Source organism: Spermophilus citellus, assembly GCF_964194105.1.
Source record: "Spermophilus citellus genome assembly, chromosome: 6".
Lineage (NCBI taxonomy): Eukaryota > Metazoa > Chordata > Mammalia > Rodentia > Sciuridae > Spermophilus > Spermophilus citellus.
Window position 1 is genome coordinate 100,454,031 of NC_138187.1, and position 24,754 is coordinate 100,478,784.

Here is a 24,754-nt window from a genome sequence, read left to right on the forward strand (position 1 = left end):
TACACATTTTTTAAAAATTGGTACTGAAGCAGAGAAGGCTAGTGATTCTTAATCATATGAAAACAAGAAACTGAAACAGCCCATTACAACTGTGACCTAGGTGTCCTCTTTACCCACGCCGTTACCAGTGCAGCCTAGGTGCCTCCCACATCCTCCCAGAACAGAGGGCCTGTGGCGGGAGCACCTCGCAGCCCTGGGGCTCAGGATCAGAAGCCTCTCTGTAAAGCCGTGCCGTGGTTCTCCCCATGAGGCTGTGCAGAAGCCTGCCAGGTCTTGGGTTCTTTGTCTTGTCATGCCATTTCTCCTCGTGATGCTTTTAAAGTTTTGCATAGCTGCTCTCAGTGCTATCTGCTCATATGGCCAGTGTGGCCTGCTGAGATGGGAGGGGTAGGGGGGTCTTTCCAGCTGCAGGAACAACACAGGAGCCATAGATGGTCTGCTTGATTCTGAGGGGCCTGTGGCTGTTTCTCAGTCTAAGAATTCTCTAGAGGCTGACACGTGCAGCAAGGTGGCCTCATTCAGGATAGAGTGGCATCTTGACACATTGTGTGCAATCAGCTCTACAGCTCACTGCTGCTGCAGGCTGTGAATTCCTGGGGCCTGGCCTTTCAGACTGCATGGCAAAGACCATCCACCTCTGGAAAGTCCACTGCAGACTACCCTGCGTCCCAGGACTCTGGCTGTCTGGGTTGCCTTTTCACAGTGAGTCCCTGCAGAATAGCTGAAGTCAGTAATGCAGTTCAGCAGTCCTTCATTATGCATAGACACATTTTCATATCCTGATAATCAAGGGACACAGCTGCTTTATTTATCCAAATAAGTTTATGAAGCTACTGATAATAAAACATGCTTACACACACCTACGCTGATTACTCTTAAACTGCAGGCTCCCCAGGTAACCTTCTGCAGCCTGAGAGCCACTGTGCATTGGCTATCAGCCTCAAGAGGGGGCTCTGTTTTGTGTGTCAGAGACCAGCGTTGCTGCAGAAGACATACTCGTTCCTGATGTGTTCTCCAGCCTGATTCCCGACAGCTGAGGCAAGGGAAACATGGCCTTATTTCTAAGAGTTGGCACACTTTTTCTCATCCTGGGCTTTGGGGATCTGGTTTGTTTCTGCATTATTCAGAAGTCTGACTTCCCAGTTGACTTGTGCAGGATGCGAAGCTGTGTGAGATTTGGTGCACTGGTGACCACGGTGACCTAGAGAGTGGCACAGTGGCCCACCTAGCCACTGGCTTTCCTTCTCACCACCTAGCTCCTGACTCCCTATCCCATTGTGTCAACAGGATGTACAGTGAGGTGGACGTCATGTCCACAGCAGCTCACCACCAGGCAGTGGGAGATGCCATCTCAGAAACTCAGCATGTGTTATCCAAAGAAGATTTTCTGAAACTGATGCTTCCCGACAGCCCCTTGGTGGAGGAGGGGAGAAGAAAGGTGAGCAGTGTCATGAGGTTCTAGAGTTACCAGAAACACTGCAAGCAGGATTGTGGCACCCCGAGGGTCCACCTTGCGCTACATATCCTCTCCCAAGGCCCTGCCAGCAGCTCGGAGCAGGATGGCCTTGCCTGGAAGGTGGACTGGCTGGGGCTCAGGAAGAACAGCTTCTGTGGCAGGCAGAGCTGAGAGGCAGGCAGGCTGCCTCTGGCCCCAGCAGTCGTTGCCTGTGTGGCTCCCTGCAAGTGGTGTGGCTTCAGGTCCTTCAGGCAGAGGTAGAGTAATAGTTGGAAGTGACATGTGCAGAGCCTGGCACGTGCCTGGACACGGCCAGTGACTAGTTGTTGAACCTCACACTGCCTGACTCTGCTCCCGAGCCCCGGACTGAGCCCACTCCACCTTTGGCATGCACACCCTGTTCCAGAATTGGGCGGGGCTCATCCCAGCACTGGACCTGGCACTCTGCCACAGAGAGGTGCACAGAGGTCCCAGGGGAAGGCATGCTCGATGGGCCTCTCCCCGGCCCCTGCTCAGCAGTACCTTCTTTTGCTTACGGGCAGCAGCAGTATCGCCTGTTGTGGGTGGTTTTGGCTGCGTTGTGATTACAGTCTCTTAAGCCACTTTTTTAAATAATACAGAGTGAGGTAACAGAGCCCATTTGCCCTGTTCTGCAAATAACTGAGACTTAGATGACGAAGTTTGAGGTGCACAGAAATGTTTGGTGCCAGAGTGCAGAACGGAACCCTTCAATGTAGCACATCACCTGTTCAAGTAGAGAGGCGGTGAGAGGCGCGGCAGCCACCTTGCCTGCAGTCAGGGAGACAGCTACAGCAGCCCTGTGTGTGCCTAGGCAGCACACCAGGTGCCACCCCACAGCTGCTTTAATCTTGCCTGCTGCGCTGGCTCTGGGGAATTTGCTGGTGCTATGTGAAGGGATCCCATAAGAACTCATCATAGCAAATCTTTTTTAACTGAGCTCAGGTGCAAGTGCAGACAGCTTTTCTTGTAGGGATAAACTTTTTGATGTGGGTTTTTCCTTCCTATGACAAACTACCACCTGCTTATGGTACAGGTTTAATGCACCATGGTGCTTGCTCCTCGTTGAGAGAAAGGGCTGACAGAAGGGGAGCAGCACCCGGGAGAAGCACCTTAACCTCCTGCCACGTTCACACATGTGGACACCATTTGGTGTTGCATGATGTGGGCATGCTGGCTTCACTGCTGAGTGGGCAACCGTGGAGGAGCTGGACACCAGGGACCCTGATGTCCCTGAGTACCAGCTCTTCTTCCATCATCTCTCCTACCCAATCTATGCTGACCCACAGTAATCCATGGTTCCTTTAAACCTGGTGATGATCCACTGCTGTAACTCAGTTTCCAGTGATTGTAATGCTGACTTCTCTAAGTAGCACGTTCAAGTGGAGAGTAGGACTTTCCTGCCCTAAGAGCGTGTTCCTTGAGCCTGACTGTGTGGCTCGGGTGGCCTACGTATTCAAAATTAGTTTTGTTATGGGACTTCACTTATAGTTAATTGATAGAGAAATTGCCTAACTTCCAGTTAGAGCTAGGCCAGTGCTTTTGTGGCTTTGCACACCTCCTTCCTGACTGGCAGTCTTGGGTATGTGCAAGAGCTCTCGCCTCCATCAGGTCACATAAGGTTTAACGTTTTAGAACCTGTAAAGCCGTGCATATGCACTTGAAGATGACACTTCACAGAATGTCAGAAGAAAGCACTACAATCCGGTGACCACACAGGAGCCCTGGTACACTTGCCTTGGGGCCCGTGTGCCTGGCTCAGCTTTTCCAAGCTAATGGGGAAGCCTGGAGAAAGCTGCCCAATAGCTGAGTCAGAGGCACTCCTCCCCTTCAGTGCTTAACGTCCACTCCCATCTTGTTTATCCGCAGTTTTCCTTCTATGGGAACCTGTCTCCAAGGAGGTCGCTGTACCGCACCCTCTCTGACGAGAGTGTGTGCAGCAATCGGAGGGGGTCCTCCTTCGGCAGTTCCCGCAGCTCCATACTGGACCAAGCACTGCCCAACGACATCCTGTTCAGCACCACCCCACCCTACCACAGCACGCTGCCCCCCAGGACCCACCCAGCGCCCAGCATGGGCAGCCTGAGAAGTAAGTGCAGTGCTGCCCGCCACAGGCCCAGGCTCAGGGCCCCTCAGGTTGTGTCCCTGTATAGGTGGGGGATGGTCAGATGCACGTCTTTTGATGTCATATATGCTTTTTCTTTTAGGTAATTTTCAAATGTAAAAGCTCCAGAATGGAAATTTTTTAAAATCAAAATTACCTGTTCATAAGGGAGTTGAAAACTTAGTGCTCAACTCCTTTATCAGGTCAGATAGTGCCTTCTGTTCCAGTCTCAGCTCCTCAGACTCCCGTGCCTGAGACTGCTCCTGCAGAGGGGAGGCTGTGGTGCAGGTGGGTCTTCTGGCAGGAGGAGTCTCTCCAAACTTTATTAAAAAGAGACTGGGACCAGCTCACTGGGGGGCCACCCCTGGGCTCAGTTGCCAGTCACACTCGTGCACATACACAGGGTTAGGATAAATGAACTAGTATTTCAGGGATAACTTAGTACGCACAAGTCACTACAGACCCAGGTGTGTGCTTGCCAATTTTAAGTCAGGGGAGAAGGGCTAGCAACATAGCACTCCCAGCCAGTGTGGAAGGACCTCCCAGAGGCAGGCACTCTGCTTGCACAGCCTCCTTCCTCCCCTACACCTCTCATCCTGGCCTGGAGTGCCTGTGACAGGATAGCTGAACCCCAGGGGTCTGACCACCAGGAAATGCAGTCTGGGAGGCTCACTGGCAGATAGCCATCAGTGAGGTCAGCCATCAGTGGATGGCTACTGTAATCTCAAGCTTGGTGAACAAGCCTAGGCAGAGGGGCCTGGACCCACTTCCTAGCCCCTCCAGATGGCCTAAGAGAGGCCACCAGCACAGAGGCAGCACTGCAGTTCTCTGTCCTCTGCAGCAACATCTGTGCCCTTGCACCCTAGGAGGTTCCTGTCAGTGACTTCCCTGCCTGTGCCGCCTCCCCCTCAAACCCCAGGAAACGCTCCAGATGTGAAGTGGCACTGGGGCCACTCTGGGACTTTCAGTTGCTTTATTTCCCAAATCAACCAGAAGAGCAGTGTCTGCCTCCGAGCTAGCCCAAGGCTGGGGGAGCTGGATTTGGAAAAGCGGGCTTTGGTACTCACGCCAGGCAAGGGTGCCCCCTGTTCAGTAAGCTGAAACCAGAGACAGCCTGGCCCCTGCCATGGTGTCTGTGCAGCCCAGCCGTGGCTCCTGCCTCCTTGGGCTCTACGCTGTCCGCGGCTCATCAGATCCTGACAGTGAGCCTCCAGGGTGGGCCGGGCTCCTCCTCGAGGGCAGGCCTTTGTCTCACTGCTCACTGGACACATAGTGTCCAAATACCATTGGTGGTGAGGCAGCACGTCAGTGGACGGTGTGTGAAGGCCACTGCTGGCTTACATTACAGGCAAGGTTTGGTAATGTCCCCTGATTCAGAAATCATTTCTGTAGTCACCATGGTCTCAGGTTTGGGGTGAGAAGAGAAGCCCAGGTGTGAACTTAGGAGCTGCCGCTCCAGCTTTCTAGGAGGAGCCCCCCTGGGCTCTGGGCCGCAATGGGGCTGCCCCTGGCACTAGGCTCTTCCTACCCAGGAGAGGCACTGGTTCAGGCTCCCACAGGGCTCACCTCCCAGCGTTGCTTTGCACCCCTCACCACGGGTGCTGCCCACATGGCACCTGATGTGGGCGTGCCTTCCGCAGGAGCTTGGTGCACTATGTTCTGTTGTGTGTTTCCTTGTGACCTCTTGCCTTCCCCTGTAGCCTGAGCCGTGTCTCCCTGACCCAGTCAGAGCCACCCGGCAGGTGGCATGCTCACTGAAGACTGCTCCAGCAGACAATGAGGGGGCTGCAGACTATAGGGAAGGCTGCACTGCAGATAAGCCAAGAGGGGCAGCTTCCATGCCCCTGATGTCCTTGGCCCATTCTGCAGGTCCAGTCACCCAGGATCCCCTCCTTTTCCTCCTGGTCCTCTTTAAGAGTGGAGGAGGCGAGGGCTGCCAAGCTGCCTTGGGCTGTGGAAGGGGCACTGAGACTGTCTCAGACCCTGTGGTCACCAGTGCTGCTCAGTGATAGCACCTGCCTGAGCATTGTGCCAGGGCAGGAAGCAGAAGCCAGGGGCTGGCTGAGTGAGATTCACCCACCCACCCCTTCTGGACATTAGCCTTTCAAGACCAGCCTCAGAGAAAGGGCCACGTGTCCTAGAACCTCAGGGTGCCCAGGAACAGAGACAGCTTTAGCTGCTCAGCCTAAGACACGCCAGGCAACTGCTCCTCGGAGTATGGAGGAATGGCGCCTCGCGGCACCCTTCCAAGTTGGCACTGGCCACTGTCCCTCTATTCATTGTCTTCCTTTGCTCTTTGTCTCTCCACCTGTCTACAGTAGACCCAGGAAGGGTATGGCAGTGTGGTGAGGGGAAGGAGGTGCTCGCAGACAGGTTTTGGGTTGGTGTCCGCCTTTGAGAGTGCCAGGCCTAGAGGGAAGGTGACCTCCTCTCCAGGGCTCACCCAGCGCTGGCCCTGGGACTGCTTGCACACCTGAATGGCATTCCGTCCTGTTGTGTGCCCTTCTTCCTGCCCCTCTGGTGGGGAATAAAGGAGGGACCAGGCCAGCATCCAGCCTTCCTGCCTCTGCACCCCTCCAGATGTGGTGCCTGCTCAGCTTCCTGAGACTCTGTACTTGGAAGCCTGCAGCAAGGGTGGCTGCCACCACCTCGCTCCGGGGCTGCTGTGCACTTGGTGAAGCACCCTGCTTGGAGCACAGCCCACGCGTGTTTGACAGCAGAAGGGATGATCTGCCCAGAAGCAAAGGTCCCTGGGTTTCTCACCTCTCTGCTTAAACTAGAGCCAGCCTTCTCCTCTTGCCCAGCTCCCACTCCAGCCTGGCTGCCGGCTCACCCCTTGGCCAGGACTGAGCGCTTCTCCCTGGAGCATGCGGGAATCACTCTTCTTTCTGGCGTGGGAGGGACAGGACACATGCACAGAACACCCCTTGCTGGGTTCTCCTCAGATTGAAGGCTGGGAGAAAACTGTGGTGTTGGTGGCACCCCATCTTGAGAGGGCATGGCTGGATGGGTCTCCCTGCCACGGGGAGAGGTCTGTGAGGACTGCGCTTGTCAGGAGAATGACAAGATTGTTGATATCCTTCAAGGCCAGATGCATAGACCCTGTCTTGGTCCAATTGCCAGCATCTCACAGCTCCCCAGAAGGATGTAGGAACAGGAATTACAGGTGCATTTGGTTAATTATGTCCCTTACTTTACTTAATTGCAGGCTCAGACAGCCAGGTGGTGATTATTGTGAGTGGTCTCATTAGGCAGATGTGTCCATGAGCAGCTGCATACAGCACTCTGGTGGGTTCAGAAAGGCATGCTAGAGTGTCCTCAGGTGCATAACAGGTCCTTACCCCTGGTGCAGTACTGACAGAATCCAGACCTTGATGGCAATTTAAAGGGAAAAGATCCGTGTGTGCAATCAGGGCATGTGAGGTCCCATCATGCTGCTGAGTCCTATGAAACAGTGTCCTCTCTCTGATCGTAAATTAGAACAAAGCAGGTCTCACCACACTTTTTAATAAGCTGGTCTGTGAGGCATCTCGAATTTCTGGGGCTCAGCTCAATAGTTTTGTTCTTTAGTAACCCTTTAAACATCAGGAAGGAGGAGGTTCTAACCTCAGTCAGGCAGACTCCTGTGCTCAGGAGACAGCTGGAAAGTGGTGATCCTGTGTCTCCACCCTGAGCCCGAGCACCCACCGCCCAGCTTGGTCTCATGGACTGCTTCTTTTGACTGCCATTTCTCTAGCCCTTTGGGTGATGTAGCTTGATGCTGACCTTTCCACAGGGAGCAAGATATCCTTAGTGCCCTGCACCACTTGGGAGGGATGAGTGCCTGTGGTTGTGAGATGACAGCAGTGCCTGTGCTGGCTGACTCCCTGGTCTTGTTTCTCTTTAGATGAGTTCTGGTTCTCGGACGGGTCCTTGTCGGATAAGTCCAAGTGTGCAGATCCTGGCCTGATTCCCCTCCCAGACACAGCCACGGGGTTGGCGTGGTCCCACCTGGTGGATGCTGCACGGGCATTTGAAGGTAAACACCCTAACCCTCCTGGCCTCACACCTGCCCTGGGAGCTCTTGGCAGCTTGGGGCAGAGCCTGTGCATCGTCCTCTGGGTCAGGTGCTGGGTGTGTCACCCATCCTTGAGAAGGAACTCAAGCAGAAGGCTTGGGCTCTGAGGAGCTTCCTGAGCCTGTTTCACCACATGGAATGAGCAGTGGGCACAGGATCCCAGTGGAGACCTCACTGTGGCCTGGGTGGGATGAGCCACTTTTCCTCTTGGCCATGTCTTCTTGAGGCATGGTGAGGTGAGGTGGAGGACCCTCCAGGGGCCACGGTGTGGGTTTGGCAGGATACGACCCCCCAGGCGTGAACGTGGCATGATCTGCTCACCCCAGAGACGAGCCACCATGTGGGCCTTCCCCCAGTCCTGCTGTCTATTGCTCAGTGCTGCTTGGGGGACACATGACCCAGCTTATAGATGGTGGTGGCTACGGGAAAGACGCCTACTCCTTGTATCTCTGGCCTGTGTGTAATGCACAGCGAGCCAGTGGCCCAAGGTCAGGACTCAGAACTTCTCCTGTCTGTCTTGTCATGATGGCAGCTTCTGCCTCTCTCACCCCCTCTACCGTACCCGTGGCCTGGCAGGCCTCATGAAACAGGTGGGGTCTGTCTCAGGAGGGCACCAGCAACCTTGCTTCTCGGCCACTCGAGAGGCCTCCTCTGGCCAGCAGCATCCTTGTGTGTAGGGCAGAAGCCGAGGCCATTCTTCAGGTCCCGGGGGGCAGGGGTTGTCCAAGAGGAGAATGGTGTATCCTGAGCCCGCTCTGCCTGCTCTCCTGACAGCATAGAACCAGCTCTGGAGTCCCTGCTCCCCAGAGCCTTGCTCCCATGAATAGCCTGAAACATGCCCATGGGCTTGCTCTTTCACTGTCGAGCTCTCAAAGGCAGTTTGAGGGTCTCGTGGGACTCAGGACCCCCAAGCCCATGTTTTTCTTTTTTTTTTTTAATATTTTTTGTAATTTGACCAATACATTTATTTATTTATTTATATGTGATGCTGAGAATTGAATCCATGGCCTTACACATGCTAGGTGAGCACTCTACCACTGAGCCACAGCCCCATCCTCGGGCCCATATTTTGATGTAAGTGTAGCCAATGCTTTTGAAAGCAGGCCTTCAGAAATGGAGTGTTTTTGCCTGTGGAAGTGAGACCCAGGACCTTTATAGAACCCAAAGTGTCATTCCTCTTTGCAGGCTTCTCCCCACAACCTACCTCGTTCACACCACACATCTCATCTTGTGATATGTTCGCTTTTGCCTAAGAGCTAAAGTCGACATTGGACACACAAATTTAAGGTTACAGATTTACCATACTGTTCAACAATAGGGCAGACACCAAATTTATTCATCTGCCCAAGCATGGCTTCCTGTTTCAGTCAGCTCTTTTGTTGCTGTGATCTGTGATCAAAAGACCCAACAAAAACAACTTAAGAGGAGGAGGTATTTATTCAGGCTCTTGGTTTCAGTCCACAGTCGGCCGACGCTGTAGCTCTGGGCCTGGGGAGAGGCAGGACATCATGGTGGGTTGTGGTGGAGGAAAGCTGCCCAGGGATAGTGGCCAGGAAGCAGAGGAACAAACACAAACCTCAGGGCATTCCCTCGTTAATCTAATCACCAGTGCATCGATCTGCTGATTAGGTTACAGCTCTCATGGCCTGATCACCTCACCTCTGAATGTCCTCACATCATCTCACACGTGAGATCCTGGGCGATGCTGCACGTCCAAGCCACAGCATTTGTCTCAACAGTAGGAGGAACAGATGTAGGCTGTGTGAACTCGGGTGGGTTGTCAGGTGTCTGCACACCACATTCACGAAGCTCCCTCGACCATCACTGGCCATGAGGTAGCTTAGAAGCACACCAGCAAGAAGCTCTAATAACCTTCAGAGATCTTAAGTATCGAATAATGATCGTGCTGGGAGGAATGAAAGAGTTCATAGAAGCATTTTATGTGTGTGTGAGCGATGATGGGAGAAATGCTACCTGTTAAACCCCTGGACTTCAGCCAGAGTCAGGCCTGAAGGAACGTTAGAGTGGAAGAAGATGTGGAAATTGGCTAACTTGACGATACTTCAGAAAGATTCCACAAAAACTAAAAACCCCTACAGAAAAGAAAGAAAATGAAATAAATCTAAACCTGGCAAAATGAAATTTCAGTGAATTTTATAAGTAAAGTCAGTCATCAGTTTTTCTTTGAATATTGATAAACCATTAGCAGATTTGACCCAAAAAATAAATAGTACAAATGAACAAAATTAGAAAGAAGATGAAATTAGCCTGGAAGAGGACACGTGCCGCCTCCCCAAGCAGGCTCCTCAGACTCCAGGCCAGATGGCTGGTATGGCCACAGTAGGGGCCCCTCCATGGTTGGAGTCCTTGCTGTCCCCTCCAGAAGACATACCTGGACACCCAGATCCCTAATATGGTCAGGACAAGACCCTGCCCTTGCTCAAGAGCTGGGTCACCTGGTCAATTCAGTGTGCAGTTGGACAGTCCTAGGAGTTAACTGGAGAAGCTGAAAGAAACCTGTGACAAGTCTGTCCAGCACTGCCAGCTTAGAGCACCCCTCAGCTCACAGCACTCACACTGGAGCCCTGGGCACGGGGCTCTGCCCAACCCTACAGAGGCTTTCTGTCTCCATCCTGGTGCTGCTCTTAGACTGCAGCTGGTTCCCTCTGAGCCAAGTAGCAGCATGCTGCCTGGCCAGCACGCACATCTGTGCTCTGTGCTTCCCAGTAAGCGTTCTCTGGATGCCCTTGGAGGGGGTTTTAGAGGAATTAGGAATGTCAGGCACTACATAGGAATGAATCCAGTTAATGCGGGGCGGGGCGGGGGGGGGGGGGGGGCATAAGAAATAATTGAAGGCCAGAATGCGGAGGTCATTGTAAAGGTCATCTGGAAATCCCCACATCCCAAATGCCACTTGAAACTAGTAAGTGTACAGTTAATTGTTTTCAGTTTCAGAGAATAATGATGCCCTTGTTTAAAATTTTCTTGAAATTTAAAAGCAGCCTTCTTGCATAATAGGATTCTTTCCTGATTAAATACACACACAAAAAAGAGAACCATTAGACAATTGTCTAATATTGATATGGAAAAACTTAAATGAAATTTCAGTAATAGATTGAAAAGATTATGCATTGTTCCTGGCAAGAGCTTAGCTAGTCTAATAAAAAAAAAAAAAACTTTAATTATAACAAGTTATAGTAGTTGAAGTAATTAAACTGATCATATCACTTTCCAAAAAAAAGTATATCTAACAGAATTATGACCTATTTCTAATAAAATCTTGAATAAAAGATTGAAATTTCTAATAAAAGATTGATAAGATACCTCCAGTCAAGCACAGTGGCACACACCTGTAACCTTGGCAACTCAGAATACCAAGAAAGGAGGATCACAAGTTTGAGGCCATCCTCAACAACTTAGTGAGACCCTGTCTCAAAATTAAGAGATGGGGATGTGACTCAGTAATAAAGTGACCCTAGGTTAAATTCCCAACCCAAAAAAGAAAGATATCTCAAAAGCCTTGGAATGTGTACTTTATTCCAAATAACTGCATGATACCTGTGGGAATGTTTCCAAGCAGAGCCCTAAGTCTAGAGGAGCCAACTTGCCCTTTGAAACCATGTCCTTTAACTTTTGCTGGAATCATTGACATTTAGAAATTTTTAGGGATCATAAACATAAACAAAGTAACTTGGTATACATCATTTCAAAGTGTTAATTTTTTTTAGTTACCTGTGTCTACATCACAAAACACCCCAAAATGTACAGCTAACCCCGATGATTTCCGTTATTTTCTATGCCGCAGGTTAGTCAATGCTCAGCTGGGTGGCTCTTCTGTTCCACATTTTGTCACTCAGAGTCACTCATGCGGCTGGAGCCTAGCTGAGACCTGCACGTCCCAGGGACTCCACTCCCTTGCAGTGTGGAGCTCCAGGCTGTGGCAGGGACCCCATCCCCAGCAGGGTGATCACACTCTTCACAGGAGGCGCTGGGAATCTGCAGAGCAGAAGCAGGTGCTCTGTGACTGCCAGACCTGGTGCTGGAGGTCCCAGAATAGCATCTCGCCACATGCTGTGGTCGGAGCATGTCTCAAGGCCAGCAGCCCTGGGTGGGCACAGGCTCCGCCTCTCCTGCTGGGATGGTATATTTCCCAAGAGGCTGACTCTCCACAGTGGTTGCTCAGAGTCTCCTGCTGAGATGGCCGCAGAATCAGAAGATGGAATTCCGTGTTCTTTGGAAAGCAAGCCACCACTAGATTACAGTGAGGTAGGTCCAAGAAGTACTTCAGTGACTAAAATTCTTAACATGAGTAAGAATGACTGTCCTTTTCAAATTAATTTGTAGATTAGAACAATTTCAATTCAGCTATCCAAAAGTAGGTTAAAGTAATTGCATCTACTCAGACAACAGAGGAACAATGTTCAACCAAAAAAAATCTATTATAAATAATAATTAAAACTATTACAATGATTCAAAAATAGAATAAGTCCTTTTGAAGAAAAATAGAACACACACTGAAATCTGAATATATTTCAATAATTAAATGGCAAAGGGCATACCTTTGGATTTAGGAACTAGAAAAGTTGATTTTAGAAACAGTTAAAAAAAACCACCATTTGGAGGTAATCTTTAGTTGTGGGATAACAAGAGAACACAAAAGGTAACATGACCAAATAAAAGTATTTCACAGACCTTGTACGCACCTTCAAGAGAAGATTTGAGGGAGGTGTGCTGGGCACTAGGGTTTGCCTGTACCTATGATGGGCAAAGCAGGGTATCTAAATTGCACTCAGGATCTTGGCAAAAGAATAGCACCTCTGCAGCTGACAGCCCACACACACGGAGCACAAGGGCCAGAAGGCGGCCATCAGTCTCGGGCACCACAGGGCGGGTGAGCACCAGCTCCACCTGTGGCAGGTGGAGAATGAACTGGCATCTCTGGGAAGCAGAAGGTGCCCTGCAGAGCACCAGGGCTCCTCTCTTGCTTGAGCACAGCACCTTGCACAGCTCACCCCACTGCTCAGACACCTCATTCCTGAGAAGTGGCTATTCAAAAGAGTGAAAAGGTGTTCTGTAGAGAAATACTGTGTGGCATCATTAAAAATTAATAAGTGAACACACCACCTAATTCTACCCCAAAAGCCACATGTCAGAGAAAGTAGAGCTATCTCCTGGGTCCAGAGGAGGAGGTGATTTGGGTGCTGAGCGCACATGCTGTTGGCCCAGCTGCAGTCCTCCCAGGCCACAGTGGGAAGCCGAAAACCTGGCTGGCCACCGTCCAGGCTTTTTTTCAAATGTGCATTTCCTTTCTTCAGTGGGGCGAGCTGCCCTTTGCACTTCAGAACTCCCAAGTAAGATGCACTGACCGTGTGCAGCAAGGCCCTTCAGCCCTGGCAGCGCAGCACTCAGCGGCCTGGGTGTGGACCAGAGTGTGTATGTTGACTTCCTGGCTTGCTCCTCTAACAGATGTTAACTGTCCCATAGTGCAGAAGCACTGCGTGTTCCATGGAAGCTGGGGTTGGGTTTTCACGCAGAAGGAGCCTCTGACGCTGGGCAGGGCAGCAAGGGATAGCTCCCTCAGCCCTGGGACCCTGAGTGGGGCCAGCAGGGCCGTGTGCTGTGTTGTTGAGCTATGAGTATGTTTAACTTGGGACAGGCTTATGGAATGTCACCCCATCCCAAGCACGGGGTGCTCTGCCATAGTCTCTACCCCCTCAGGCTTGGAGACAGGGACAGAGCCACTGGGAAAGCTGGCTGAGGCTCAACCAGTGGGGCAGGGGCAAGGGGCATGGGAGTGGAGTCTCTCTAGAAGCCCTGGGATTTAGAGCAGCTCCCACATATCAAGTGTAGTTTGGAGCACTTATGGCATAGATGTGACCAGGAGCGGCCTTGAGAGGAGAAATAGCAAGCAGGTGATCAGAGTTGTGATTCCATACCCCCAGCCAAGGAGACCTGTGCTCCATCGCTCCACGTTTTCCATGGCTGGCAACTGCCACCAGGTCCCCAAAGCCATGGGGGCAGTTCAGGCACTGCAGCAGGAGTAAGATGACCATATAACCATCTTCTCTAAAACAGCTTTCTGTGCTGTGGCTCGGTTTTTTAGATCCCATGGTAACCATAAACTTTCATAATGAGAACTTTTTCAGTTCTAAAGTTTCAGCTTAAAGCTGATGACGTCAATTTAGTGATGTGTGATATGCACGTGTGTTTACACCAGCATAAGGAAACGGTGGGTGACAGGCTGGGTGCTCCTCATGGTAACATGATTAGAAGAAAGAAAAAAGAAAAGTGACTGCACAAGAAGAAAACTGCAAGGTGAACGTTTAGAGTAAATCAAAGTGTAAGTCTCCAGCTTAAGTTAGAATTTGCTTCAAGCCGATTCAGTTGCTGCATCTCAAGTCAAGAGCGAGGCCAGGGCTGTCTTTACTCGCTCCTCAGGGGAGATTCCAGCCATTATCTTTCTGTATTCGCCAGTCAGTGGCCACAGTCTGGCCCAGAGCACTTTGTGCCGAAAGCCCATTGCAGACCTGTGCTGCTTCCTGGCAGTCAGTTAAGTCTACTTCCTGCAGCCCAATGAGCACAGACCTCAACCAGAGCCTCTGGTTCTTCGGAGGAGCTACAAGGCCCTAGCTTGTCTCTGGCTCGTGGTTTCAGCAGAGGTGTGCTGGAATGGCGCTGCTTTTGGAGATGAGTTTTCTTGATCTAGCCTCTGGCTTCTGGCAAGTTATGCTGCTGTCAGATAAACAACTTAAAGGTGAAAAGGTTTACCTTGACTCGTGGTTTGAGCGGCTTCAGGACTTGGTCATCTGGACCCATGGCTTTGGGGGCTGCGGTGAGGCAGGACATTGTGGCAGGAGCATGTGGTGGAACAAAGCTGCTTCCCTCTTGGCAGCCTGGAAATAGATACAGGGCCAGTGTCCCGTGGTCCTCTGCAGAGCTCACCCCCATGACCTGCTTTCTCCAGCAGGCTACCAGCTGCCAGTGAAGCACCAGCTGGGGACATCCAGGTCCTGTTGGCCACACCCCCCCATACACTGTGGTCCTGATCCATCCCTGCAGCCAGAACCTGGCCATACAATTCAGCCCGCCCTTGCGGGCTTGGCCTGAGGCCCTCAGAGCTGTAAAAAGCCTGGGTGGGCTCTGGGAGTCACTCGGCCAGCCGTCTGATGGCAGCCCGAAGTTGTCACAGGTAGCTATTAACTCCACCTCCTCTCAGTGTTAACATGTTAAACGTTTTTAAAATGTAGGAGCAAGGTTTAAATTAAGTAAAGGGGTAGGGGTGGGCTGTCTCATGTGAGCCACGCTGATGTCCCCCTGGCCCCACCTGCTCAGACAAGAGCTGGGGAAAGGGAGGCTGCACATGCCGTGCGCTCACGCAGCCCTGGCTCCCGGGCCTTTGTGGTTTCCTTTGGGCTGTGTGGTTGTTGGTCAGAAGTCACTTGATTACTGAGTGTTTATCACTGTAGAAGCTTCCCCTGGACACCCTCGGGAAGATGGGCCACATTACACAGGAGCTTCAGCGCAGGCCTGGTTATGGCCGCATGGCCCTTGTGGCCTGCCTCTTGACCAGCAGGACATCGTTTCTCCCAGGGAACATCTGGGTAGCTGCCAGGAGCCAGTCCTGTCTTGGGGATGTCTTATCAGTTAAGGTTGGCACAGCTGAAGCCTTTTCACCCAGGTATGTAGATGTGGGCCTTAGAGCAGGTGTGTTAGGTGGGATACGAGCCTGACCAGACACCCCCTTGGTGGCGCACAGTGAGGATGGCTCCAGCAGATGCCCCCTTGGTAGTGGACAGTGAGGATGGTGCCAGCAAAGCTCTTTGAGAAAGTGGGGAGATTAATTCTGTGACATTCTTGGCATTGCTCTTGTAAGCAGTGAAATTCCCCAAGGAGCATGACAGCTCTGGTCATTGAGTGGGACGCGCTCTCCCTAGGGACCTTACAGACAGGGCTGTGTGGCACACCACAGCAGGCAGGACCTCCCCAGCCAGGCTGCCCTGGCTCTACCCCCACGTCTGCCGGGCACCTGGAGCCCTGGGTGAATCTGGGCAGCACCCACATTATGCTGTTGGGGTTGTCACAAACCCATCCTCTGCAGAAGTCTCAGTGTGCTGTGCTGAATGGATGACAGAGTTGTCGTCTTGGGACTGTAGAGTTGCAGTGTTGTCTTACAGAAGATGAGACCTGTGGGATTTTCAGAAAGGTTCACTGAAAGACATCTGGATGGCTATGGCAGGCGTTAGAAAGGGGCCCCTGACAGAACCCCACAGTGGTTATGAGCGGGCTCAACGGACTCCGGGATGCCAGGCCTGGGGCCGCCCACCGCCAGCACTATGCCTGCAGCCCCGGCTTTCCTCCTAGGCTCCTGGCAGCCTCCACATGGCCGTTCTTTTTAATTAACTGGAAGTATGTGCCCCTCCATAAGCCAGACAGGCAGGTAGCTTCGTTAGGAGGCTCACTGAGCAGCCAGGGAGACAGTGGGGTGAATTAAGAACAGGGCGCACCTAAGTGCAGCTTCTCCCCCATTAATCAGCCACACAAAAGAGCTGCCACAGCACTGACGCTCAAGCTGTGCCTCTCGGAAACCAGGAGTGAGGGCCAGGGGAGGGAAGTGGCCCTGGGTGGATTGTAGCCCACGTCCACCTTGTGCAGAGAAGGACTTTCCCGTGCATCTTCAGCGCCTCTGGCCAGCATGGCCTGTGCTGAGAAACAACACCCGCTCAGCTGAGCCCTGGGCTCTGGAGCTGCAGGTGCCGTGCCCTGACCTTCCTGCCCAACTTCCAGGGACTGGCTTTGCCAGTTTCTCTCCTTCCCAGTGTGTGGAGTGAGTCAATGGCGCTTGTGCTTGGGTCCGCGTGCGTGGCGCGCCAGGTGTCTCTGTTGTCCACAGCACGAATACACGTGGTACACGTGGTCTCAGTTGTCTGGCACTCAGCTCCTCCCAGTTCCTGTCTTCCACATGGGTGAGCGGCCACACTGCGCTCTGCACTGCACACCCCATCACTTGAGCCTGGGAGGCCCGAGAGCCTCGGGTACAAGGGCGTCCCTGCTCATGGGAGAACTCTGGATCTTATTTCAGGTCTTGACCCAGATGAGGAACTGGGGCTGCTCTGTCACCACGCGTCCTTTCTAGGTGACTGTCTGCGGCTGGCTGCTGCCTCCTGTTGCTCTGTAGCCTGCTCTGTGTCTGTGTGTCTGCATGTCTGCATGGCTCCTTGCTCTCTGGGCTGGGGGTAGTGGGGGGAACCTTACTGGGTGGTCCAGGAATGTTCTCGAGTCTGGGGGAGCTTGCCGACAGGCCCACCTCCCCGGCCCTTATCATCCAGCTTGTTCTTCCGCACGGAGCCAGCAGCTTGGGGTGTGGAGAGAAGAGAGTAGATTGGCTCTAGCAAACCAGGATCTGCCGCTTGTCCCTGCCACGCAGCCCTGTGGGACAGCCATCTTCATGCTTTCGTTGTCAGCTTGCCTGAGTTTCTGTTTCTTTGTTTTATTTCAAGCAGGGAAATAACTGATTTGGAGGGGGAAACAGATTTCATTTTGTACTAAATTCATCTCTACCAAAAAAAAAAAAAAAAGTGCCCTGGAGCTGATACTGACTCTTCTTTCTGTTGTTCTTCTCCCCCGCCCCCAGACCAGAGAGTGGCATCCTTCTGCACCCTGACGGATCTGCAGCACGGGCAGGACTTGGAAGGGGCCCAGGAACTGCCCTTGTGCGTAGATCCAGGCAGCAGCAAAGAGTTCATGGACTCAGCTGGGTACGTGGACCCCTGTCCCACTGGGCCTCCTCAGGAATCCAGGGGAGGGACGGAGGGGACTGGCAAGGCTTCCTGCCTTCCTGGAGGAAGGTGCTCGGCCACATGGCTGCTCCTCTGTGCAGGCAGGTCCCATCTGCTAAGGCTGACAATACAGGGGCACGCCTCACTGGTAGAAAGGGACAGGAGGGGCCAGAGGGTCAACCTCTGCTGCCTAGTCATCATGACAGTGCCAGGCAGTGATACCAAGCAGCTTTCAGGCTGCCAGGCCATGCATGCTGTGTTCCCACCAAGGGCAAGATTCCTCTAGAACCTGCCCCAGACCCGGCTTCAGATCCCGTTGTCACCCTGCATTCATGAGTACATAGCCCGGGAAGTGGCGTGCTCCCCTCTGTGTGAACTGAGCTGTCCTTCACTCGCACGTTCCCTTGAGCTTTATGATACGTTCATGACAGGCAAGCTGGGCGGTGGAGTCCACCTGCAGCTGCCAGGGCTGCCCGCTGGCCTCTGTCCACACACTCCACCCTTTGCTTTCTTCCCAACCTCTGTGCCTGTATACAGAGTGAGTCTTTTTTATAGCAGTGAGGGGACACCCTCCAGTAGGACATGACATCACTCCTTTCCTTGCCAGGCTCCCAGCACAGGAGTAATGTCCAGTGCCAGGTTTACCAGGGGTGTCCTCCCTCACGTCCCGAGTCATTCTAATTAGACCTGTTTGCTAGGGAGCGCTCTCCATCCACTTTGACCGGGAAAGTCAATCAACTGGAATTAATTCTGCGACAACTGCAGACCGACCTTCGGAAGGTAAAGAGACAAGGATCCTGGGCATGCAGGAGGTGCGCTCAAACCAGGGACCAGAGTCCATGCTGAGGAGGAGAGACACCATCTCTGTGGGGCACGTAGCTGTTGATGGACAGTGAGGCAAAGGGAACCTCGACAGAGGTTGAGTGCTGGCCTTACTGACAGAGTACAAGTTTGCGGGGTCCTAAGAACATTGGGGAGATGGCTGCTGAGGAGCAGTGGGGTGATCTGAGCTAAAGTGGAGTCTGGCTGAGGAGAGCAGGATCCCAGGAAAACTGCCTCAGCCTTAGGGAAAGTCACTTCAGCTGCCTCTTGGGATCAGGGACTTCCAGCGCAGAGGAGAGCCTAGAAGGAATAGGGGGACCTGAGGGTGGGGCCAGAGGCACCAAGAGCAGGAACAGCCCCTGACTGGCCACGTCCCACTTGGCCATGCCCACACAGTACTACAGGGCCATTGGTGGACCAGTGATCAAGTCAGACCCCTCTGGCAGGCGCTGCCAAGCTCCGCTGGGGCGAGGGTCTCTTGGCCCCGGAGAGCTGGGGCTGGGGCTTCACACTTCTTGTCACTGTGTGTTGCAGACTCCAGGTGGGACTGCTCTGAAATTTTTAATCATTCTTACATAGTTTTGAGTGGCACATTTTTAAAAGTCAGTGTGGAAATATAGTGTAGCCAGAAAGCATGTGAAGGAATGAAAGGCCTCTGGTCACTGAGCACACTAGGGGCACCTGGGTTCTGTCCTTTGTAGCGGGAGGCTGCTTGGGAAGCTCAGGCTCATCAGGTTTTCCTCCCAGCTGCCCGCTGTGGTCTCCCTCTGGGTGGAAGATGGCGGGCACCCTGGTCATGAAGGAGCAGGAGCGTGGTGGGATAAGCGGAGAGGCAATGGACTGCTCACCTGTCCCTTTGTCATTGGCAGGTCCCCTCCCTGAAGGAAGCACGCCCCCTCCCAGAGGTCAGGAAAAGTGAGAACAGGGACTCCTGGGCCCCCGGGGAGCAGGGGCCAGCCCCTGACTTTGTTGTGTTCCTGCAGGAGAAGCAAGACAAGGCCGTGCTGCAGGCCGAGGTGCAGCACCTGCGGGAGGACAACCTGCGGCTGCAGGAGGAGTCCCAGACGGCCGCTGCCCAGCTGCGCAGGTTCACCGAGTGGTTCTTCAGCACTGTGGACAAGAAGTCCTAGCCAGCGCCTCACCAGGCCACGGGGCCTGCTGCTGCCCCCCCAGCCGCAGCAGGGTCCTGAGTGTGCTGTCACCAAGCGTAGCGTTTGCTGTTCCATCTCGTGCAGTGCCATTCACCCCAGCAGGACGGGGCCTGGCTCCTCCAGGCAGCCACAGAGGGAGCAGTGAAGTGCAGATGAGTGTAACTCACAGGGCGGGGACGTGAGCCTCGTCCGCTGAGACCCTCCTCTGGCGATGAAGTGGGGCCTGGCTGCTCACCTGGCTCACCTTGGGGGCAGAGGCGGGCTCCATTTCCAGTGCCAGCCACTGAGGCGATGCCAAGCAGGGCCCTCATTGGGTGTTAGTGTTGTAAAGTAGACACAGAGACAAACAGTCAGATGTACACTTTAATGGTAAAGGTGCTCTATTTTTTTGGATGTACAGTAGCTTTATTTCCACAGCCACATTATCATAGCAATAAAGAGGGAGGCTTAGTCAGTAGTTGGAAAGCTTCATGGAGAAGCACTGGCCTAACACTAGTTTGAATGCAGTTACTGTAGAGACTTATTTATTTGCAGGAACAAATGGTGCCTGAATATTAACAGTGTTCTGATTTTTTAAAAAAGATACTATGCCTTGTAAATGGCTCGCCGAGTGGTCTGTAGTCCCTCGACTCTTAGCTCACTGTGTATAGTTGCTTTGCTGGAACGAGAGATCCACTCACACTGGAGCTGCCTGTGTGCTGGGAGCCAGGGGCTCCCGTGGGCAGCGCCACATTCGTGTATCTTTGTACAGAAGCTCTGATGACATGTCTTGTATTTAACACCCTTATTTAAGCTTATTTAACCTTGAATTGTTAATTTTATAAGATGTGGTCTTACCTGCACTATGATGGGGAGGGAGGCAGCAGACAGCTTGGGGAGGAAGAGGCATGCCCAGGGCAGAGAGGCTGCTTGGGGGGGACCACGGCTAGAGGCTGCGAGGAGCGAGTCGTTGGTATTGCTTTACCATTTTTAACTGTTATATTTGAGATGAATATACATTTTGCTTTTTTAATAAATGTTCAAAAGAAGTCCACGTAAGTAACAGCCTTGTCAGGTGGATGTAGACCTTTTATGATCTGTCAACAGTCTGTGGATTTATTTTGGGTCATTTAAGATCTCGTTGTATACTGAATACCATTTAGCTGCCTTGTTAGAGAATCCCAGGCTGATTTAAAGTAAAGAGTAACTAGTATTTATTAGTACCTGCTCTGTGCCAGACCCTCATCTGTGTTTCTTGTCTCATTATTGAATCCCTACAGTGTCCTTGGTAGATAAGGTGTGGTGTCCCATTTTACAGCTGGGTTAACTGGGGCCCGGCTCGCGTAATGTGCCCGGTTTGTCTTCCTTATTATCATCTCATTTACATAACGTGCTATTCTTACAACACATACAATAAGACTAGTCCAGAGTCGTCAGGAAGAGGATTTCACTGGATTTCAGTCTGGCTAGGGCAAAAGACATGGACAGGCACCTGGTGGGAAGTGGGTACTGTAAGAGACATAGCCCTTGGCCTTCCAGAGATGAGACCACAGGCAGAGCTGGGTGGGTGCCAAGTGGTTCTTAGGCTGCCCTGAGGGTTTACAGTGAGGGGCACGTTAAGCAGTGTCCTTGGTGCCCCCACAGCTGTAGCACCAGCTTCACAGGCTGTGCCTTACAGCCACCTCCAGGTGCTCCCAGGGATCAGGACACCGCAAGCCAGACCAGTCTCCTCGTCCTCCCTCCCTCTCTCCCTTCTTGTCACCATGTTCTGGGCACTGTGCCAGGAGCTGAAGCCCCCACAGGACTTGAGATCGCTGTCCCCACAGGGGTCCAGTCTAACCTGGGGGGCGGTGCTCAGACAGGTGGACACTAGAAGGTGCTGCAGGCTCCAGGCCCTGGCCAGCCCTCTGTCTCTACACAGCAGCCCCCGGAGCAGTGTCCTGGCCTCGCCCTTCTTGGAGGGGAGGAAGCAGGATGTCGATGGGGGCCCCAAGGCAGGACCATGGAGCAGGAAAAGGGGACGCAGGGTTCCACAGCCCTGAGACCCAGCATGTTCAAGGCCCACCAGTGTCCATGCTACCTGCAGAGCAGGTGGTGAGGACAGGTGGCAGGTGGGTGGGTGGGTCGGCCTAGCCATGCCACTAAGGCACCATGGGCCTGTTGCAGTTGTATCTTGTCCTAAGTCAAAGCCACTGATGCAGGAGCATGCGTGCTATGGACTTTAAGTGCACTATTCTGACTTCTGAATGAGAAAGGGTCATGTGAGTCCTCAAACTTTTCCTGTACAAGGCTTACTGTCTCTGTAACATATTGAAATTGTATTCACTCCCCTTTAAAGATGGTGAGACTACTCTTGGCTTGGTAAGGCTGGGTCATGGCTCAGTGTGCCAACCCCAGGTTCAGGGCAGCTGAGGAGGAGGAGAGAGACGCAGTGAAAGTGGGGTTTGCAGGCCGAGCCGCAGAGCTGCTGGTGGGTTGGAGACAGGAGAGGTTTGACCCAGGGTTGAGCCCTGAACTAACTCCATTGAAATCAACGAACTGGTTGTTCCATGAGTGCTTCTTGGCTTTGGTGAAAGCCTAGCAGACCATGTGCTTCTGACAAGGCACGGAACAGCTCTTCAGCAACACTGGTCAGGCATGGGTGCATCTACTGCAGAGAGCAGCCAGCCAGGAAGAGGCGGTCACAGTGATGGAGCCCCACTGAGGTGGCCCACCCTCTGCCAGCTCACTGTGGACAAAGCCAGAGACATTTTTTGGAAAAACAGTCCTCTGCACTAGCAAAAGAACAAGTCCCCTCTCAAGTCCGAGACCTGCACAGGTCATGCTGAACACATGGCCAAAGTGATTTTGGTCTGTTAAACCTCTTCAAAGGGACATTTCCAGTTGGCATCAGGCCAGAGAAAAACCTCCACACACTCCTAGGGTACCAGGGGTTTTAGCAGCATGGCATCGCGGTGAACACCACTGGCCACAACAGGCAGATCCAGGCGGAGTCTCTGCTACCACTGTGTAAAGCCCCTGCATGACTGCCCATGCTGACTTGCTATAACTTGACTGTACAATGTAAATGTCGGAATATCCACTAGGAATTATTTTGGAATAAGCAGGTGTTTTCTCTCTGCTTGGAGAGCCCTGTTGTGTATCAAGACCATTCTGATGTGTGACAGTTGAAGTTAATTGGCATGTCCAGGGTCTCTCCCTGCTGTTCTCTGCAGTAGGGGAGCATATTAAAGCTGCAGCCACAGTGGAGGAGGGTGGGGCAGCCCTGCCTTGCCTGTTCCTCACGTTTGGAAGTGCCAGTGGTCGTGGTCCTCCCGATCAGGAAGATGCAATGTCGGCTGCATGTTGTTAACCAGCAGAGTTACTCAGGCCCATGAAACCCTGAGCCACAGCCTCGAGCCTGCAGAGCCAGAGAGCTTGAATGGGGAGGATACAGGCACAGCAGAGTGCTTGATGGGAAAGTCGCTGCTCCTGGCATGAAACATCAGCCCAAGAAAGCCAAGGAGCACTCTGGCAATTCAGACTGGGTGCAGATGGCTCCTGTGAAGATAGAGGACGACTTGTGCCTAAAAAGGAGCCACAGTCTGGCAGAGCAGCAGGCTCTGCCATGGCCATCCCCACGCTGCTGAGCCATGAGTGAGGGCTCCGGAAGGGATGGAGGCCCATAAAGGCAGGCCCTGGATCCCCAGCTTGGCATGGGCCGGAAGAGCCAGTGAAGCTCTCACGGTCCTGGGCTCATAAGAAACCAGCCCAGTTCCTCGGTACCTGGATTTTGTGCTTAGAAATTTAAAACCACCATTGCAGTTCTAGTTTCAGCAGGTGTGCGTGCCCCCGGTTCCAAGAACAGAACCTGGGTGCAGGTGAGTGGGTTCTGATCAGCATCTGGTAGAGGTGGGGGGGAGTGAGCTATCTATTAATTAGGACCCACAAGGTAGAACCTAGGCAGTGTGGCCTGAGAACTCCAAACTATCCCAGAGGCTGAGCCGCTGACCTTCAGCAACAGAAACTGGACAGAAACTGAAGTACAAAGTCCCCCTGTGTTTTATGAAGGCCTGAGTAAGCGTTACCACTTCAGGGTCGCATTCGTGCATTCTAACTAACAAGATCTGGGGATTTTTTAGTTGTTTTAAAACAATGGGGATTCTGCAAGCCCTCTTGTTCATCTTAGCTCGCCAGCCCCTAAGTTCCTCACTGACCTCGTGCTGCCAGTCTTTATCCAGGGTCACATCTGCAAACTCTGCTTCCGTGCCTCATGCTCGGGCTGAGATGTGCTCAGTAGGCTGTTTTTCACAAAAGCAAATGAAAACCATGAGCCCCCTTGACATGTTAATTCCCTTTGGCTGCTAAACTGTCACCAAATTATTAAAAAACACAATTAAGGGTCAGACTTCCATTGTCCTGGCCCTCAATACCCATCGATCCAGCTGGAGGCATTGGTGGTAGAGGTTTGGATGTCAGCCACTCTCCCAGCCCCACTGTGAACCTGCAGAACTCACAAGGAAGCCCGTGTGTGCCAGGGACTCGGAGTGAGGTGTGTTAGGGAGAGAAGGGGACCAGCCAGTGCTGCTGCTAACGCACAGCTGCAAATGGAGGCTTCATGCAGAATCTGTGCTACCACTGTGTGTAAAATAAATTGGGCCTGGGCATCTGGCCTAGCCCCCTTCCCATGCCCATCATCGTTGATGGCAAACCGAGCGTATCTGACCCCACTAAGTTGGGATAATTAAACACAGTAGCGGCGTGCCCTCTGGAATTTGATGAGCACCTCGTGGGGCCCCATCTGGGCTGTGGGCCTCACAGGCAGAAGCTATGTCTGCAAACCTCTCCTCTGAATGCAGAACCCTAGGCGTGGGCACTCTGCCCCTGTAAATGAAGGACGTGAGAACTCGGGCAGCACTGCTGGGGAGGACCAGGCTCGCTTACGACTGGGCACAGGAGGCCACTGGCTTGTGCCCTGCCTGATTCCTGTCACTTGTAAAGTCTGTCCCACTACCATCATCCAAAACCACCTCGTTTCTGATGGCTGTGGGGAGGGCAGTGTGAGGGGCAGCCTGTCACAGCCAATTGTGAGACTGGTTTACCTGGGCCTCACCACTGGTCCCGATCCTTCTATTGTTGAAGTGAGTTCTCAGACCAGGTTTTCCTCCCTCATTTAAGAGGTTCTGTCCTTCAAAAGCAAAGCCCTCTGTGTGGTTCGTTCTACATTACACACTTGACCTGGCCTTGGCTGCCCTGACTGTCCACTGTCATAGCATTTAAGCACCATTCCTGAAACAGAAGCTGTTTAGGTGTTATCCACCAGCTGGCTACGTCAGGTGCTGTACAAATCTGGCCCTCGCTGTCCAAGGAACTGTGTCAACAGTGCACCCAGTTACTTTTCCCTAGGAATGC

General features: G+C 52.7%; 1 protein-coding gene across 2 annotated transcripts in view; it reads left to right on the forward strand.

Annotated features, from left to right (window-relative positions):
* The window catches only part of SIPA1L2 (signal induced proliferation associated 1 like 2), a 145,043-nt gene extending 124,428 nt beyond the window's left edge, over nt 1–20,615 (forward strand). Inside the window, exons 16-22 of one of the 2 annotated variants that reach the window (XM_081298625.1) lie at nt 1,288–1,438; nt 3,344–3,563; nt 7,465–7,596; nt 16,715–16,768; nt 17,267–17,390; nt 18,110–18,191; nt 19,217–20,615. In XM_081298625.1, coding sequence (XP_081154751.1) covers nt 1,288–1,438; nt 3,344–3,563; nt 7,465–7,596; nt 16,715–16,768; nt 17,267–17,390; nt 18,110–18,191; nt 19,217–19,363 — 910 coding nt within the window. In that variant the 3' untranslated portion in view covers nt 19,364–20,615. The remainder of the gene's footprint in view (nt 1–1,287; nt 1,439–3,343; nt 3,564–7,464; nt 7,597–16,714; nt 16,769–17,266; nt 17,391–18,109; nt 18,192–19,216) is intronic. The other variant, XM_081298626.1, reaches the window with a different exon arrangement.
* Nucleotides 20,616–24,754: the final 4,139 nt, after the last annotated feature.